The following is an 18823-nucleotide window of genomic DNA, read 5'->3' as shown; positions in this document are numbered from 1 at the left end:
TGAACGCCCATCACGTTGCGCACATGGATCGGGTCGAGGTGACCACGCCACACCCAGTAGACCGAGGCAGAGTGCCTGTGCTGGAGGAACGACTTGTGTAACAGCTGTATCAGCCAGTGGCACCGACGGCAACCAGTTGCGCCAGCAGCTCCGTGCCTCGTTGAAATGTCCAGTACGCAGAGGAGGCGGCGCGTGCAGCGGCCTCTCAGCGCCACAGGGGCCGAGAAATAGTTGAAGATACTCGGACGTAGTTTGTGAACAACAGTGTTTGCGTGCGTATGTTTTTGCCGAAGCTGTAGCCACTTTTTGGAGGAATGAGAGGCGCATATTCGGCTCTTAAAATGGGATTGTTTTTGCACGCTGTTGGCTCTGTCACCCCGACCGAGTCCGCTGCAGACAGGGTAAGGCTGAGCAGTCACAAACAAGGCTCTCTCTTAGGGCTGTTAGCTAGCTAGTTACCCTGCTAAGTTCACAAACTTTCCAGTTAGACATCTTTTGACTTATTTAACAATAAAACCAGCCATTATTACAGCATAATATATCGATTGTTGTCAGATATTTACTATCTTTAACTTGTGGTATGCTGTCAAGACAATGTTAGCACCTCACTAACTTCGGGTGTTAGCTGCGATAGCAAACGCAGCTAGCATCATAGAAGTGAAAGGACGCGCGTGAGGCCTCTGTTGTGTTTATGGTGAAGGTTGACATTTTATCAGAAGTGAGTTGCGTAAACATCGAAAGTAGTTCTTCAGGTATGAATACAGCTAAACCGGTAGACATAAAACTGGGGTAGCACTGATATGTATGTGAGTTTTGTAAAAGTCTTTTCAAGCAAAACAGACAGAAACCCTCATTAGTCATTACCCTAATCACTACACTGGATCGAGACGATGTTAAATGTTATTGTCTGTGTGTTGACATACCATCAGTAACTATACAGTTCAACTGGCACTTTATATAGATGGATATGTTACAATATAGTACAAACTATATTATTGTACTGTTACTATGTGTAGTAGTTCTGAGTTTAAAGTTCATTTTCTCTCTCTCCTTTTCTTGTTGATCTACTACACCTTAACAAATATTGCTGTTGTGTTGCAAATATGACTGTTTTGACATTCATGACGATCTTTTAGGGATCATAAGAAATATATAATTTTAATTCTTAGCTGACTATACCACAACTCTTATTACTCTACAATAAGCATTAAGCCGCAGTTGAATACTCTGACAGCTTTAATAATTTCCATTCTCATATATAACTTCACCTGTCAAGAGTGATAGTTTTATATTTTTACTCTTAGTCTGATCCTTTTGTGAGCGATTGTGGTGATTACATGCTGTGGTTGCAATTTTTCATACTGTTGTGACTGTTTCATATGGCCACACTTGCATGTTTGATTTGAGCCAGTGGGTTGATGGATTTGGTCACCATCTGGTACTTCTCCTGTTTTCCTGGCATTTGAATTTATATAGTGTAGTGTATAATCAGTCAGCTGTTATCCTTGATCAGATGACTGGTTACTTAAACCTAAAGAACAGGTTTGTTGCACTGAGATTAACTCAAAATGAGGTATAGAATACTTTTTGATGTGCTAATGTTGCTTGATCATCTATTTAAATCACGCCAGACAATGCTTAGGGGACTTCACAGGTATAATGGGACATTTTTAGTACAATCTGAAGCTACAAGTGTAGAATCTGTTGTGTAAACTAAGTAATAACATGCAGATTTTGTATATTTTTATCATGCAGATTTGTTTTTTTTTAATCATGCATTTGATCCCTGATGCAGTTGTATCTGCATTTATGCATCTTCAATTATACTAATTACACACTCAAAGATTGATCCAAAACGTCTTCATAATGAGATGCATAAAAAAACTATCTTGACATCATGATAATCGTTCCCATCACTGCTGTTTTCCTTTGACTGAGCAGTCAGTGGTTGACATGTTATGGACATAGGACCGTGCAGTATTGTGCACTCAATTCTGTTAATATTAGCTACTAGTCATTACATTTGTTGTGAAAAAGAAGGAGTCCTAATGAAGCCAGGACATTCATACAAGAAACCACCCTCTTGTTGTTATCAGTTGCAAATGTGCTAAAATATCTCAGAGCACTCATGTAAGTATTAAAGGTTCAAGATCCATTGTTGCCCAGGAGTCCTGCTCAGATATCAAGGAACAAGGGTTGCAAACTAATGGACTAAGTTGGGTTTCGATTTGATTTTCTAGGCAAGAAAAATTCCAGTAACTATTGTTATCACGTGTGGTATCACATGTGTCTGTATCTGTTTGTTATCACTGCAGTTGTGTATGTGTTAACCTCAGAGTTATGAAACAAATATTTACAGGCCTTTTATTAAACATTATTTCAGAAAGAACTATCAGCTGGAAACACAATGATGTCATTTGTTGGTGCATGTAAAGTTGATGGTCCTCAGCTTCTTGGAGACAATAGCTGCCCCACACAGCCCTGAGCTGTATCTGCTGCTTGCATTTAACTCCCTAAAACTTCATACAACAGAGTCAGCTCTTTTTATCTCTTCTGCAGCTTATCATAACCAGTGATCACATGTTACTGCCAGACATTATGATTAACATTTCTCATTAGCTGTACTCATAAGCGGTTCACAGCATACATTTTCCACTTCATTGTACAGTCTAATATTTGGACTCTGATTATATGTCGTATTCAGGGTCTGATGTCTCCAAAACTTTGCAGTGTTGTTGTTTCATCACACAGCTGTAAGAAACTAAGGCACATATTTGATGGTTTGTCTCTTTACCTTTGACAAGCTGGTGAGGTAGAGTTAACCTCACCATGGGGGTAAAATAAAGCTAGGGATCCTTGTCAACCTCCAGAACACGCACAAACACATCTTCAATACATAAATACTGTATTATGCTTTTTTTTCCTCAGGGAAATGAGGACTATCATTTCTTAACAGTGGTGGTTCCCAGGACAGCCCGACCAATATGGGATTTTTGAGGCCGATATTGAGCCTAGTTTTAAAGGGGAGAGAGTAGCAGGTACGGCAGCTGATATAGTGACTTTTTGAGCTGGAATGAAAATAGACCTTTGCTATGTGAATTTTGCAGTTTTGTGGAGCCCCCAGCAAAACTAAAAGTATGTAGTGGCCCAGTTTCATTGCTTACCGTGTCTCTCTCCTCTGCTCTCTGGCTGTCTGCAGCAGAGGTTAAAGGGGACCCTGAGCGTCTGCATAAGACGCCAAAGGAACATGACAAAACTTTGTTTTTGACGACCTGGGAATTAGAGTGGTCTGCTGTGTCGTGGATGTATGAGAAGTGCAGTTGTGAACAACGGCAGAGCAGAAGTGCAAACATACTTTGTGCTTCGGCTGCATTTAAGCTGAATTCAGCATCTTGTGTTTATTTGTGCTGAAAACGTAACTGCTGTGAAACAATCACAACAACAAGATTTTTTTTCTGTAGGCCAATTTTGATTCTGTTGAACGTAAAAATGATATTAAATACATGTTAAATACATGGTTTATATAAAAATAATCATATTTTGCCATCACTGATATACCTGTGATAGGTCCATATCGCCCAATAATATAGGCCAACAGATATATCGGTCAAGCTATTATCCCTATTTGCCTTTATTGATAGGAAAGCTGAAGAGAGTGGGGGGTGACATGCAGAGGGCGGGAGTCTTTCCTGAGGTCGCTGCGTCAAGGACTGTGGCCTCTATATATGGGGCGCCTGCTCTAGCCACTGAGCTAAACCAGCGCCCCAATTCACCTATTTTTTAGCTTTATATACATAGTTACCTACATGTAAATAGAAAAGTTGTAAATGTAGAAAACTTATTGAACTGTTACCCGACATGTCAGTGTACATCTTATAACTACAAATCTCTCTGTACAGAATTTATAAAGTTATTGAGCATTTAATAAGTTGCATATTGAAAATAAAAACAGGGATACTCAGATGGAAAGGGTCTTAAGAAATGCTTAATTAACTGCAAAGCACATTTCATTGCAGACCCTTTGTGCTCTCAGTAACTGCACTATTTCTCTGTAAAATGTTCTCAACCATCCTCCATATAGAGAATTGAAAAAGGGAAAGAAAGAAGTCATTAGTACAAAATCAACAGCCTTTAAACAAAATGGAAACCTCAATGGATCACCTCTGAAGTCAACAGAAGTTCATCATCATGTTCTGCCTGACTGCCGAAAGTGTCTGGCTTCAGCACTCTCGTAATGTCGGCTCCAACAGTTTTGTGTCGAACTTGATTGTAGTCTTTAAATAGTTACTGCTAGAGTTTGCTTACCTCTGGTTTTGGCAAACATACTGTATGTTCTGACTTTTAGATAAAATCGAGCAGCGTACGCTCGTTGAACTGACCTCATTGGAAGATGCTCTTTGGGGGAATGTTTGGTATGAACGGTGGCTAGAAATGCGTCAGCAGTGTTTTGTTCTTCTGCGTAACCTTGATGACTATGAAAGAGCACGTTCTTTGTTGCAGGACAGAATAATAAATATGGGGTCAGCGAGGTCGTACCGTGCATCAGCTAACTTGCCAAGTCCTTCAGGCCTGTGCCAAGTGGATCAAATCTGACTGCGCAGTCAAGAATTAACTCAGAACTGTGGTCACTTATCTCCATGGACAGCATTCGATAGTCACCAGGGGACTTTTGAACTGTTCTCATTGTCTGCTCTTTTCAACAGCTTCTCATTACTGAGGCTGATTAATTTCTAATGTAGCGATAGCTTCTGGGACGGTAACCAAATCTGCTTTAATCTGGTAGTATAGCATGAGAGAGGAGGATTGTTTCATTGTCGCGATTGGATGGGAGACAGGAATCTAGCCTGTCCAGATTCTTTGCTTGGTCACTGTCCATCTTACAGGAGAGTTAAAAAGTAACACTAACTCAGAGTTAGTCTCATATGACCTAGATTTCTTTACGTACAGCAGTTTGATTGACACCCTGACACCTAATTTTCCCTGCTATGTAAACTAGTTCTGTTTTGTGCATTAAATGGAGCACCTTTTCTTTATGATGGCCTATTTACAAGATCCCAACCCCCCTCTGCACTTGGCTATCTTTACGCGGCACAGGCTGAGGACCCAAACAAACTAGATGCTTATCGGTATCCAATTGCAAAAGAAGCGCTCAGCCTGCCAAGTGGAGAGCATATGGTGGAGATAGTTAGTGAGTCAGTTGCTGTAGTTATCAGACAAAGTGAAGCAACAGAACATCATGGCGAGAACAAATGGTGAGTTGATAAGGTTGAAACAGAACAGCTGTTGAGAAACAAATAATCTATCATGTTTGAGATTGTTGCCACACTAAATGTCAGCAGTTGGGTTTGTGCTGATCTGGTGTCTCCCGTGTGACGAATCATTCCTCGGTTACTGCTCTGTGTCTGCCTCTCTGAGTGTCTTCTCCCTACCTCACACTCAACACACCTCTCACCGCTCGATACGCCTTATTATCCTGCAGCGGCCCAGCTTGGAGCTCACTGTCCGCTGCTGCTTGGAAATTTCCATAGAGCAATCCTTGTCCACTGTTTGGGCCTGGATTGGAGTGGGGTGAGGGAGTGTGTGTGTGTGTGTGTGTGTGTGTGTGTGTGTGTGTGTGTGTGTGTGTGTGTGTGTGTGTGTGTGTGTGTGTGTGTGTGTGTGTGTGTGTGTGTGTGTGTGTGTGTGTGTTGGGTGGACAGAGGAAGAGGGAGAGAGAGTGAGTATTTGTTTCAGAGCTCTTTGACTTTTTTCTGCCGTGGGATAATGACCCGGGAGGTGGAGGGACTTGTGTGGGATTTTTGAACCCTGGATCATCATGCTTCACACTCTGGGACCTGCAATGGTAATCTATAAAGAGAAAAAATATCCATCTATGGACCTTTTTTTATCTATAGATTAAGCTTATCGAGAATAAAACACCTGTGACATCTTCCAGGAAAGTCGATCCTTTCTCTTGAGAGCTTTTTGATCACAGTGCTTCCTTGTCTTCGGGCACTATCTATCTAATCTGTGTCCTTTCACAACTTTTCATGCCTCTGATGGATTTGCTTAGTCAGTTTAATCTCTGCCGAGCTGCTAGTTTGCTTTATTGACAGTGACAACATGCAACAGTCTGGAGTGAAGACAAATGTCTTACTGATTTAGGATTAATGGGACTTTTGTGTCAAACAACACAAAGTTCCTCAGCTGAACTTTTCAGATGATTTTGTGTGTGAGAGGATGAGCGACACAGTGAGTAGTTTTGTGCTGACTGAGAGTCAAAAATTTGCACTTGATATGAGCCTTAAACACTGATGAAATTCTAGCAGCTCACCAGCACAAGTGGTTAGGACTTGTTTACTCCAGATTCAAGGCTAAGTATAAATGTTGGCTACTAGATAACTGCAGTGTTAGCTTTTTACATACCCGGCCTTCATCTTTAATTTAGAATAATAAGTTTGTGTCCAAAATCGACAGCAGCGACAATGAGTCAATTACTTGAAAAAATTGTTTCCAGATTCTTAAATGCAAGAATTTGATAATTTTTTTTCTTGAACATTTGAAATAGTAATTTAAGAGTCTTTATCAGTCGAGTTTTTAAGAGTTTTTATTAGTTGTCTGGATATTTTGAAGACGTCTCTTTTGGAAATGGAAAATTATATATAGAAAATAATTGGCAGATAATTCGTTCTTGAAAATTATTGTTAGTTACAACCCTATCCAAGTCTGTACTACTAGATGATATTACATTTGACAATTTTTGTAGTTACTGTACACAAAATCATGGGAAATTATGTGTTGTACATATATATACATATCTTCTATGTGCATTGCCAGAATGTTGTGTACATTAACTGCACACGTTTTTAAGTGACTACTTACGAGTACACTGTTTTTTTTAATGGTGTGTACATACCAAGCTACTTAAATCTATTCCAAAACATGTTTATGTGTTGAAGTGGAACACAGTGCATGTCTCAGTAAACTGAAGAAAAAAGTACTTGATGATCTAACAACAGTTTACCCTGTAACTCACTGAAAATTTCCACATGACCCTGTAGAAAAACATGTCATAAAATTACAGATGATGCTACTTCAGTTTCATAGACGTGCTGTTTTGCATGCTGGCTCACTGTCACACTGCGGCACACATTTTTTTTAACAAGACGTAGTAGCTGTTTGAGCTCTGTTAATAAGAACACTGTGCTCTTGACTTGACTTGGCTCTAGCTGGTCAGTGCAAACTACTGTGGTTATGTGGGCTGTAACAAGCAACACAGGTTTTAGTTGCAGGTTTTATTATTTTGTTTATGACAAGACGAGTCCAGCTAACAATTGCACAAATTGTAAATATTCCTAACTTTCCTTCAGCTTTTAGCATTATATCCAATACAAGACAGGTGTGCTTCTTCAGGGTGATTTGGGAGCTAAAGTGACTCATGGTCAGGATTAGCAGTAAAAACACAGAAATCCTCAACCTGAAATGACTCTCCTTTGTTACACACTGGTGATCTTGATTTTACTTGTTTCATAGCTTATAAAAAGCTGACTGAAGCAGTTTTGATTTAGGTTATGTCATTGAAAATATTTCCAGTTTTACATTTTAGTGAGACTTAATATAGATTTCGTGAGAGAGATTTGCCTTTTGATTTTGCACTGAACAGTGTTACTATTGATCAGTTTGAGATACTGAACAAACAGTTTGACCCTGTTTGAGTCAAAAGATAAACACATGAAAACTTGGCAGGGGGGTCTCAGTGGCTCGACACACCGTAACAGGATAACTCTTCATGTTTTATTTTTGAAAGCTGAGATGCTGATAACATTGAAGTGCTAAAGTGACTTGGCTTCTCTCTTACAGAGCCTTCTGCACTGTGACGGTGTTAACAACCAGACGTACACCTGTGAGTCTGGACACTGCTGCGGGGAGTCTCAGTGCTGCAGCTACTACTATGAGCTCTGGTGTAAGTATCCTGCTTTTCCTTCATTCTTCTGTATCTGTAACCAGAAGATGTGGCCTTGGTCAACTTACAGTAGCATATTCTGTTGTTGGTGAAGGTAAATACAGAGCCTCTTTGGACTATTTGAACTGACATAGTCATAAAGTTGGGCACGTTTTATGGAAGGAGTTGAGACACAACCATGTCTTAACGCAGATAAAACTAGTTTCAGTATCAGGTGAGATACAGACAGAAAGGTGCTATTGCAGAATGGGGGACAAGGGACACTTTTAGCTACACATGGTATCATACCCCACAAAGAACCAAACAAAAGCACTTACTTGTAAATAATGTCTTACTTTTATTGGAACTACTGTTGCATGATTTCTTGATTTCCAAGATGACTTAAAGAGGCAGAGACAAAAAGTACATCCTAACAGTTGCATAGCTTGATGCTCAGAAGCTATGACTGAGCCAGAGACGTGTTTTGTTCTTGCGATGGAGGGGGCGGTTGGAAATGTGCATAGTGGGCGGGATCTATGCCGATTATGGAATTTTGAATGAGGGAGAAGGAGGAGAGACGCAGTTTATTTTTTAAAGTAGAGTATTTTATTTGTCTAAAAACATGACTGGAGCTGCTCTTTAACGAGTTATAAAACGTACCCAAAATAACTTAAATTTGTCGTGGTTTAATTGTGTTTTACAGTGGATTCTTTTGACTTCAGTGGCTTTTTCAACTTTGCAAACAAAATACAGCGTAACTTGTTAAAAGTTATTTATTAGCCGTACTACATTCCAGTGTTTTTTAAATGTTAAAGATCCCTTACAGACATGCTTTACTCCTCAGCAGATTATTATAAAAACAGCCTTCGCTCAAAATCTGAACATACATCATTCTGCACTGTGAAGCTCAAACAACCAAGTGAGTAACAGTAAGCACAACGTAGTTCAGACTGGAGGGGGCTGTTAAACTTAAAATTAACTGTAAGTACGTTACAAGGATACAAGTGTTTTAAAGTCGAGTAGGTTCTCAGTTTCCAAAATGCCATCTGCAACAGGGTGAGAGACTAGTCCAGTAATCGTGCTACATTTAGCCTCTTTGGAGCGGCTGTGCTCCTGCCTGGCTCCAAAGTCAATATTTTAGCATCAGCAGGTTGAGTGTAGAGCCGGCTCCTTGCTTACATCAACCACATCAGACTCACCTGATGGTAAAAAGTATAGTATAGTATAGTTGTAATGAGCTGCCAACATGATGTACAATTAATTGTATAATTCTATTTTACGGGTAAGTTAAAGCTGCAGTAGGTAAGATGGAGAAGAGAGCGGACTTTGCTTTATAATTTGAAAGATTACAACCTCCAGGTCCCTCCCACTCTCTCTCGCGGTGCTCAGTCCTGCCTCCAAAGCCCTCCCCGCGGAGGAAGCTATGATGCGCGCAGGTTAGTAACCACAGAAACTAAAGGAGCCAGATATACACTAGGAAAAAACGCAAAATGACAACAACTGCAGCCGTTGTATAACACCACCAACACTATTGAAGCAGATACACATCAAACCAGCGGAAATCAGTGTTTTTGCTGTGAACGATAATCTAAAACTAATTCTATTTAGCAAAACCACCAGCACTTAGTTTGGTAACAGAGACTGTGGGAAAAACAGAGCCAACTAAGCAGTAACACACTGACGTTGTGAACATTTAGCCATGAGAGCACAGGAACACATATCTATCAGGGGAAAGTCTGAAACGGTCACACTGCCTGGGCACTTCACAAAGATATTTTCAGCCACACCACCATGAACCAATGATGGACAGTAGCCACATTGAGAACAAGCTAACGTTAGCCTGACTGCAACACCAATGTAAAACAACGTCACAGTAATCTTATCAATGTGGAACAAATACAGCAGAAATGAAGCTGAGGTAATTAGCTGAGGTAACTGTCTAACTCAGCATCGTTTTTAAATCCTTTCGGTCCAACTCTTTCTTTATAGCTTGCTTTTGTTCATTTCTGTCTTTGCATTATAAGCCGTAGTTGGCAATGGCGGGATGGGCAGTTTTGTCATTCCTGGTGGTTGTTTTTAACCTTTTTGTGGACATAAACTGGCTGACGCTGCACATACTGAAGAAATTGAGCTTGACCATGTGAGCATGCGCGGAGTAGTGGTGCTGCGCAGCGTTTGATTGACAGCAGCCTGAGAAACTGCTTGGCTCTGATTGGTTGTTTGTTTCGGGAGCGTTGGATTCTTACAAATGCCATTAGGAGCAGTAGGAGGAGCCAGAGGAACATGATTTTTACAGATTATCTCTCTCATGTACCACTGCATGTTTAAAGTGACAGTTTGAACAAATATGACAAAAAGTTAGTTTTAATAATGTTACCCACTGCAGCTTTAACATGATTAAGTCTGACTGTTTGAGAAAGATTTTGTGGATAAATAAAACTCAGCAACATTTACTTTTGTTCTATATTCAGGTTTTCACACTAACCTCATTAGATAACACTTCATAATGAGGGTACAATCTTAAGCTAAATGGAGAATGTTCCACCTTGCCACAGGGCAAGACAGAGCTGCAGCTGCTTGCAAGCAATGTGTCTTGGTAATTTACAGGAAAAGGTTTCCTGGGAGTGAAAGCGTGGGTTCAAGGACAAAAGCGGGTAGGGCAGCTTGGTTCTTAGAAATAAGTAACATTCAGACTAACTTAAGATGATACTACAGCTTTAACCATTTACTGACCACCTGAAGAAGTGTACGGCACTGATGCTTTTATTGTTAGTTTAGACAGAACACAGCTCTTTGAAAAATTGTGCAGTGTGGCCACTAAATGATGCAATAATCTACTTAAATTAATATGTGACCACAACAGAAGAAGAAATATTTAATATCACAATCCATACACTGTCATAATAACATACAGTTTCTAGCAGTCTTGGTAAGGTAAGTTGGTAAATAATCTGAGATGCTGAATTGGTATCTTGATGACTGCACAGCACCAGCAGGGACACACTGTGCAGAGTAACATATTGTATAGTTTACATTCCTCTTTTCCACAGACACAGGCGGTCCTGCTTTTCAGTCCTTGAAGTTCCCACATTTTTTGTGTGGATCTAACAGTGTTCCTTTTTTTCCTTACACGTACTAAACACAAAATAAGGCGATTTCAAGCCTTGCGCAGTTTTTGTTGCCTTCCACATGTTTGTATGTCATCACAGACGGGGCAAGTTCACAAATAAACCTTATGTAGAGAACTTCATGCCCATTCAACTGGCGGCCCCCGGGCTAACTCTGGCCTGCCGATCAGTTCTGTTTAACAATAAATAAAATTTAAAACCTGAAGAAAAAACTAATCTGGCCAATAATGGACAGCAATAAATCCTTCAAACCAGCGCGCCTACGCTGTCAGCAACAACCAGCCTTTTGTGTTAATGTTCGGATCAACATACACCTGCGAATCCAGCTTCTCTCACATGAACGCTATAAAAATGAATGCTCGTGCCTCCTTGACAAACCAGCGTTTGCATCACTTTTTGCGGATTGCCCAATCAAAGGTGTAATCTCTCTCATTCGTAGTCTAGGCGAGGCCACTGTGTTTTCTGATTTGTGAGAGTTACATGACACTGGAGAATATTGAAGGGATGTGGTGCAGTGCAACTGATGTTTATCTGTTTAAATTAGTTAACTAGAGATGAAGTAGACAGAAAAAGATAGATGGTTATAAATGTTTATAGGAAATGCTGTGATGTAGCTAGGGAAGTGATATGAGAATGACCAAATTAAATGCCAAATGCCTGACATGATGCGTGTAGAATAGCCTACATTTATTTCAAATATGTGTTAACTTGTGGGGCTAAAACACAGCTTTTGTTGCAAAGAAAATGAAATGAAGCACTTGGCCTAAATCCTTTAAGAGTAACAGAACACGTAAACATGATTTTTGAGCTGTAATCTAAAATAAATTATATTGTTGTACTGTGATGAAACGCATCAATGCTGGTGTTAATATTGACAATTCTTAGGAAAGAGTCTGTGAAACCGCATTCATTGTCAAATATATCCTGATCGAGACGCAACATTCACTAGAGTTTACACTATATTTGCTAGCACACTGGACATTAGCCTTCTAGCTAACGTTACGTCATCATTTAGAGACTGTGCCAATTCTCTCTTCAGAATCAGAAATAACTGTAACAGGCTGCACGTGCAGTCGGCGCATGCGCACTTGCATTGCCTCCGCTCTGAAAGCTCCGGCTTCAGGCATTAGTGGGGCTGGAGCCAGCGGCTCGAACTGATAGGGCTCGGGGCCACCACAGAAGGTGCTCTTCAGGGTACTCTGGAGGGGAGAAGTCCTCCACCTTTCTGTGGCATATGTGCCTTGTGACTCTGTGTCGCTCTCCATTTTTCTCTGGCCAGGGGAGGGGATGTCACTGAGCTGCCGGACACACTCAGCCCCCACCCCCCTCTCAGCCCCTTGCCCACTTTGAGCATTTTTCTAAATTGCGCAGTGGGTGGAGTTATGGTCAGACCTGTGGGTGCAGTTACACTTTAAAGAACCTTTTTATTTTCTTTCACAGTTTTTGCCACTTTTACAATGTACTATAGCAAAATAAAACTTTTGAAAATGTGGCAGCGCATTATGTCAAGTGTACATGCATAAAGAGAATAATAGCTCAGGGAAATGTCTGGCCCCTGGGCCCTTAGCTTTCTGAAAATGTGGACCTCTGAATAATACAGTTGAAAAGCCCTGCCATATGGAAAGAGCACAGATTGTTCTAAAAAAAATGTGCTGGAATGATTTTGTTGCAAAAAACAAACTCATGAGATTTCTTTTAATGATGTTCTGTATGGGGTGTTTAGTATAAGTAGAGACTTTAAATCTTTCAGTGCTTCATCACAGAGATAAACACAAACCTTTCCAATATGAAAAATTCATAGTAGAAAATACACACATTGCATAATGCAGAACTGTATGTATTGCATTATGTTAGAACCAGATGTTGGCTGTATTTGATCTGCAGTTGTTATGTTTGTGTTAGCAGCAGGCGCCTTATGTTACATCACCACAAGCTAGTACAGCTAAACATCATGGATTTGTGGAGCATATTCTTGGTTCCTGTTTCATTTCTGTTCATGTCAGTTTATTTTAAAATGTCAAGCAAACACTCACTTTTACATTTGCCCATCTTCTTGAGTTTAACATGACCGTTAATCTTCCTCTCTCCCTTTAGGGTTCTGGTTGGTGTGGGCGATCATCTTCATTTTGAGCTGCTGCTGCGTGTGTCACCATCGCCGCACCAAACACCGTCTGCAGCAGCAACAACGGCAGCACGAGATCAACCTCATCGCTTACCGAGAAGCACACAACTACCCCTCTGTGCCCTTCTACTTCAGTAAGAGCCAACACGCCAACAAACATGATGTGATGATGAAAAGTGATGTTAAACTTTTTGGGTTCATTTACATTTCATACGTCAGTATGAATTTCATCAGTGACTGATTACAATCGCTTAAAACAGACTCTTAAAAGACTAACCACTTAAAGCTGCACTCATCAAAATCTTCATATTTCACATAACGATGGGCCCAAAAAGCTATTTTAGTGTGAAAAATGTGGCCTGTAGTGGCATATCTCTCTCTGATCATAATTAACCCAACGCCACACTTCTCCTCAGCTCTATGAAGCTTTTTTATCATCTATCAGCTCGTTGTTTTGGTTTTCCAGCCCACAATTTTCCTGTTTTGGCCCAGTCTCGCAGCTCTCATCCAGATCCATTCTAGCTGCAACAAGCAAAAAGTTCTGACAAAACCATTGTGTGCTAGTTAGCTGGCAAACACAGTTAAGCATTTAGTAGCTAAAGGGCCACATATTTCCAAAAAATATAAAACATAAACAAACACTCTCTCAAAACAAAGCTTATGTTGCTCTGTGTGTGCTGAATGTGCGGGGACACAACTGTTTTGCGGCAACAACTCGATTCGTGTTATCAATGTTGTTTACACCTTGTTGACACTGCCCCCCAGTGGCAAGAAACAAAATACATATTTCGTTTTTTAATGCTGGTTCCCTCATCATCATCATCATGTCAAGTCAGCTTGAGTGAATAAACTCTCTGGTCAGAATATCAGGTCTTAGGTATTACAACAAGTTTGTATATAAATGATGCATATTAGATCCTCGTATTAGTCAATGAAGCTTGAACGACAAAGCAGAACAGTTCATTTATGAAATTAACAATTCTGTTTTTTGTAATTCCAAGTTTCGGTTGTAACCAGCAAACGTATTACCCAGCTAACTTTATTTAATTCTAATGCAGACAGTAAACAGTTCATTAAAAAAAACAGATTTTTAGTTTAGTCTAGTTTTATTACTTGAGCTCATTACTCGTCCCACCAGCCCATTGTGTGCCTTACACCTGTGTCAGGTCCCCTTTAGTTGTCAGTTGTTGCTGTCCAGTTAAACCAAACAGAGACATTTAAAACTAGTTGGTGCCTGGTTAAAATGTAATGTTTGCACTGAGATGTATCCCTGGTTTCACACAGCGTCAGAACCTTCCCTGTTTGCATGCCCCAGTTTTCAGGAAACGGCCAGCATTGCTCTCTTGGTACCTCGCCAGTGTTGCAACACCATCTCCAACAACAGCCCTGAGCACAGAATTGACCCAGAAATTAGCTTGTTTTGTCACAATTTTCCCCCTATTGCGTTGGGAATGCTTGAAGAGTGGTCCGGAAAGTTCAGTAAGGTCACACAGAAATTTTAGGGGTTAGACAGTGATGTTTAACTAAAGTTAAAACTAGTAATTGTTTCTTATCTTTTAGTTGTATATGATACCTGGGGCTCATGTAGATTGAGAACTGTTTCCTCTGTTTTCTCCTCAGGGTTTCTGCCAAACTACCTCCTGCCTGACTATGAAGAGGTGGTCAACCGGCCACCGACTCCTCCCCCTCCCTACAGTGCCTTACACACAGGCCCCTCCTCAGTGGCCTCTAGTCCGCAGGCTCCTGAGCAGCAGGAGGGGCACTGTCCAACCACCCAGTCAACTCCAGTGGCCCCGGTCTCTGACAGTCTGTGTTGCAGACCCAGCACAGACGAACCGCAACCCCCCGCCTTAGACTTTCGGCCAAAGCCCGACAACAAGCCCCCGCAGACAGCGCAGGATTCAGGAAGGATACTGCTGCCAGATGGGGTAAATAGGGAGAGTTTTACTGGCCAGGAGAAGAGAAGTGGGGATGACTCCTGCAAAGACCCCCTGCTGAAGGACCTGTCAGAGGGTTCTGCTGAGAACAAAGATCGACTCCCCATTGGAAGGAGGAGACGATTCACAGGGGACTCTGGGATTGAGGTGTGTGTGTGCGGCACACATGGGAGCAGCGGCTTTAATGGAGCTGGTGGGACAGGCCAGGAAGGCAAAGAGTTGAGGGAGCTAGAGAGCCTGCTGGGACGCGAGGGACATGACGAGGAGGAGGAGGGGGAGGAAGAGGCGGGCGACTTCTGCGACAGCTGCGGTCATCGAGCCTCCTTCAGCGTGGAGGAGGAGCAGGCGCTGGGCGGGCTGGAGCGGCGAGTCCCACGTTCACCGTCAGCACCTCCTCAGCCAGCTCACCAGATAGCCAGCGCTGCGCTCCACCCTCCTGTATGCCTCCTCCTCCACACCATCAACGAGCAGGAGGGCCCACACCACAGCACCAGCACTGAGCCGCAGGGCTGAAACACATGCACACACATACACACACAAACACCTTAGTGTCACAGAGGGAAGGAGAGAGCACTTGACACAGAGCATGGAGGAATATGTTTTTGTATCTGAGCAAGTGTGTTTTGTCAAAATACTTTCTCTGAGTGTTTTAATGAATGTTTGCATCTTAGATAAAAACAGGTGTGGGAGCAGGAAGTGGAATTTCATGTGATTAAGCAGAAACATGCTCCTGCCCACACTGGAACAGTGGCCTTAACCTGTGTATTTTGGGTTATATTTGGGAAGTACAAGCCCTATAACAGCCTGTGGCAATTAAGACTTCTCACACTGCACACACATGCCATCAGTCGTCCTTCTTATGCAACAGAAGCTACTGATACACATTTAAAGACGTGATAGCTGAAGCTTTGACGTCAGGACGGGACAATCACTGCAGAGGCTGAAGGCAGCTCTCCTCAGCAGGTGCTTGCAACAATCCTGCAAAGCCGTTCTCTGCAGGCAGGAAACCACGTAGTAAAAAAAACACACAGCAGAAACATTTTGGATGAGAGCAATGTGGAGTTGCTGCAGTGTGTGCTTTTGCAAACTGATACTGTACAGGGACACTAGAACAAGACTGTGTGGAACGTCCCGTTTGACTCATGCTTCTAAAGTGCTTTTTCAGCGATTAAAAACCGCTCTGCCTCGTGTTTCTGTAGCTCTCTATCTGCCCGGCTAGTGATAGAGACGTATAAGTGCTTTAAAAAAATCTTCATGTCAGCAGTTTCTATTTTGCACAGAATGTATATATGTTTGTAAAAGAAGCTTTTAGCTAAAAAATCAAAACAGAAATTGCTTATTTCTTAAATTCAGTCTTAAATTGCAGTACATGATCGGTCTCTTATGGCTTTGTTGCAGCATCCTTAAGAAATGGAACTCTGTAAATTGTTAGTAGGGAATGCAAAAGATTCACTTTGCACACAATCATTTTTTAAAATTAATTTTACAATTGTTTTTTAGTATGTGCCTACTCCCCCAAAGAATGCAGAATTTTCATGAACAATGATGCGCTTCAGTGAAAAAAGAGACCGTGTGAAAGCAGGTACCAAAACCAGGAAAAGAATATTAAGCTATTTAGAGATTACAACTGAGATGGGCAACGTCAGACCTCAAACTTTTGTGTCAGTCACCTCGATAGATCACCACCTTCACCAGCTATACAGAATAAAAACACACATTTACACTCTTTGTATACGTTTTTCATATTCACTCAATTTGACCATGCTTTTGTTGTGGTATTTATTAATTAAATATTTATAACAGCCTTCCTTTAGAGTCCATTATGGCTGATTTCAGTTAAGTGGACTAGTGTGACTTTTTGAAACATGGCTTGTTAACTGATTTTTATGAATGGATGACCATGCCAACCTTCTGCATCTGTGCAATTTAATCTGAGAAAGGAAATGGTCCTGATAGGGGGGGGAAAAAATCACATTTTTTACTGTATGTGTATTAGATTTTTATGATACCATAATGGCTGTCTTTTTTAACAAAAAGCCCTTGTTTGCAGTCACATTATCTCTAATAGAAGTATTTAACCCAACTGGCTGTTTGAGAACAAAATGGCATTAATAGTTGTGGCATGCTGAGGGGAAAAATACCTATTTTGGGAGTGAAGGATGAGAAAAGATAAGAATAACCCAAAACAGCAGAAGCAAAGACAAAGTAAAAGTAAACAAAGAAGCAGATAAGGTAAAAGAAAAACTGTTTTATATTTGCTTTTAGTTATTCTTAAATAATCTAAATCTATTTAATAAAGATACATATTTTTTTGTGATATTCAAACAGTACAAGTTAACAAGCAATATTTACAATGCACTGCAGATAGAAAACAGAGACCAAATAGCAAACACTCAGAGCATTAAGGTAATTAAAGCATCAGTTGTGTTGTCGTATCTTCTCTGGATTACTCGTCAGTTTGAAATTCCTTTAAGAGCTCAGATGTTTTAAATTCAACTGATGATGAATGTGCCACAAAAAAATGCCACTGCTTATAGAAGTGTTTTACAAACTGATTTGTTCCAAGTAACGTTTTTTGCCTGCTCTCTGATATTAACTGGAACTGGTGATGCCACGTGCCACTGTGTCAGGCTAATGTATTTTTTCAGGCTTTCTTTGGCGCAAATTGCAAAGTCTGTCTGCAAAGCACAAATTTTTAAGCCAACAGTCAGATTTATATTCACAACACAAAACAGTCGAACAGACAATGTCTCCCTAAATATCTAGCACAAGTTAAATTGTAACGTGTACTTTCTGTATTAACAGTAAGATGCCTAACTTTAACCCATCAATGCCTGAACACACTCTAAAGTGCTTTATGTGTTAATTGTTTTTGTGAGCTGGAGTACCATTGTGTTATTGTGGTACATGTAGTACCAAGATGAGCTATTTTTCATATCGGCTGAATCCTTTAAAATTATATTGGAACTATAGTAAATTTCAGAAACCACTTTATATTTTCACATAGTGCATAATATTCTGTAACAAGTTTGTGAACCAAATGGTTGCTTTCATAGTTTTTATGAAATCATTAGCTTTATTGTTATGGACAGATTTTTTTCTCTTATTATGGGTATTATTTTTTCTGTTAAGAGAAAATGTAACTTCTTTTGAGACTTATCCTGAAGTTATGTGAAGGGTACGTTTGACTAACAATACAGTAGTTGATTTGTTAACAAGATCAGGGGCCTCTCGCCAAAGACATGTTTTCTTTCTTCACCGGTGTGTGTGAGGTGGTTTTGCACATATTCTTTGAATGTTCTGATCATAAGCCATTTATTACACCAACCAAGATGGATGTATGTTCAATAAACATGCCCTTTGAAATTCAAGATGACTCTTTTGTTGACAAGCCTGAGTGAAGTTTCTTTTTTTCACATGTAAGACTCAAAAACTCAACAAATCATTTGGTTGTAATTCACTGTATCAAGTTATGATCATCACAAGTATGAGATAAAATACTAATTTGGAACAAATGGAAATAATCCAGAGAGTTTATATAGTTTAATGAAAGATTAAAATGGGATTACATTGAAAGTACTGTGAATAAGTGCTAACACTTATGCATGTAGGATACACCTCTATAATCAGATAAGAAATATACAGAGTAAATATTGGTGTTTAAGGAAGGATCAAAAGAATGAATGGCAGACTACACTGGTCATGCAGGCCTTAG

The 18823-nt window shown here is 40.5% G+C and overlaps 1 protein-coding gene across 1 annotated transcript; it reads left to right on the top strand.

The window, feature by feature from the left end:
• The first annotated feature begins 42 nt into the window (after positions 1–42).
• On the top strand, positions 43–18479 carry wbp1lb (WW domain binding protein 1-like b). The gene is made up of 4 exons (XM_069665414.1): positions 43–401; positions 7840–7942; positions 13144–13305; positions 14792–18479. The coding sequence occupies exons 1-4, from the start codon at positions 315–317 to the stop codon at positions 15619–15621; spliced, it is 1182 nt and encodes a 393-aa protein (XP_069521515.1). The 5' UTR covers positions 43–314; the 3' UTR covers positions 15622–18479.
• Positions 18480–18823: the final 344 nt, after the last annotated feature.

This window comes from Semicossyphus pulcher, unplaced genomic scaffold (assembly GCF_022749685.1).
Source record: "Semicossyphus pulcher isolate SPU_LCO1_2020_fin unplaced genomic scaffold, fSemPul1.0.p SCAF_17, whole genome shotgun sequence".
NCBI lineage: Eukaryota > Metazoa > Chordata > Actinopteri > Labriformes > Labridae > Semicossyphus > Semicossyphus pulcher.
This window is presented reverse-complemented; position numbering and strand designations above follow the sequence as displayed.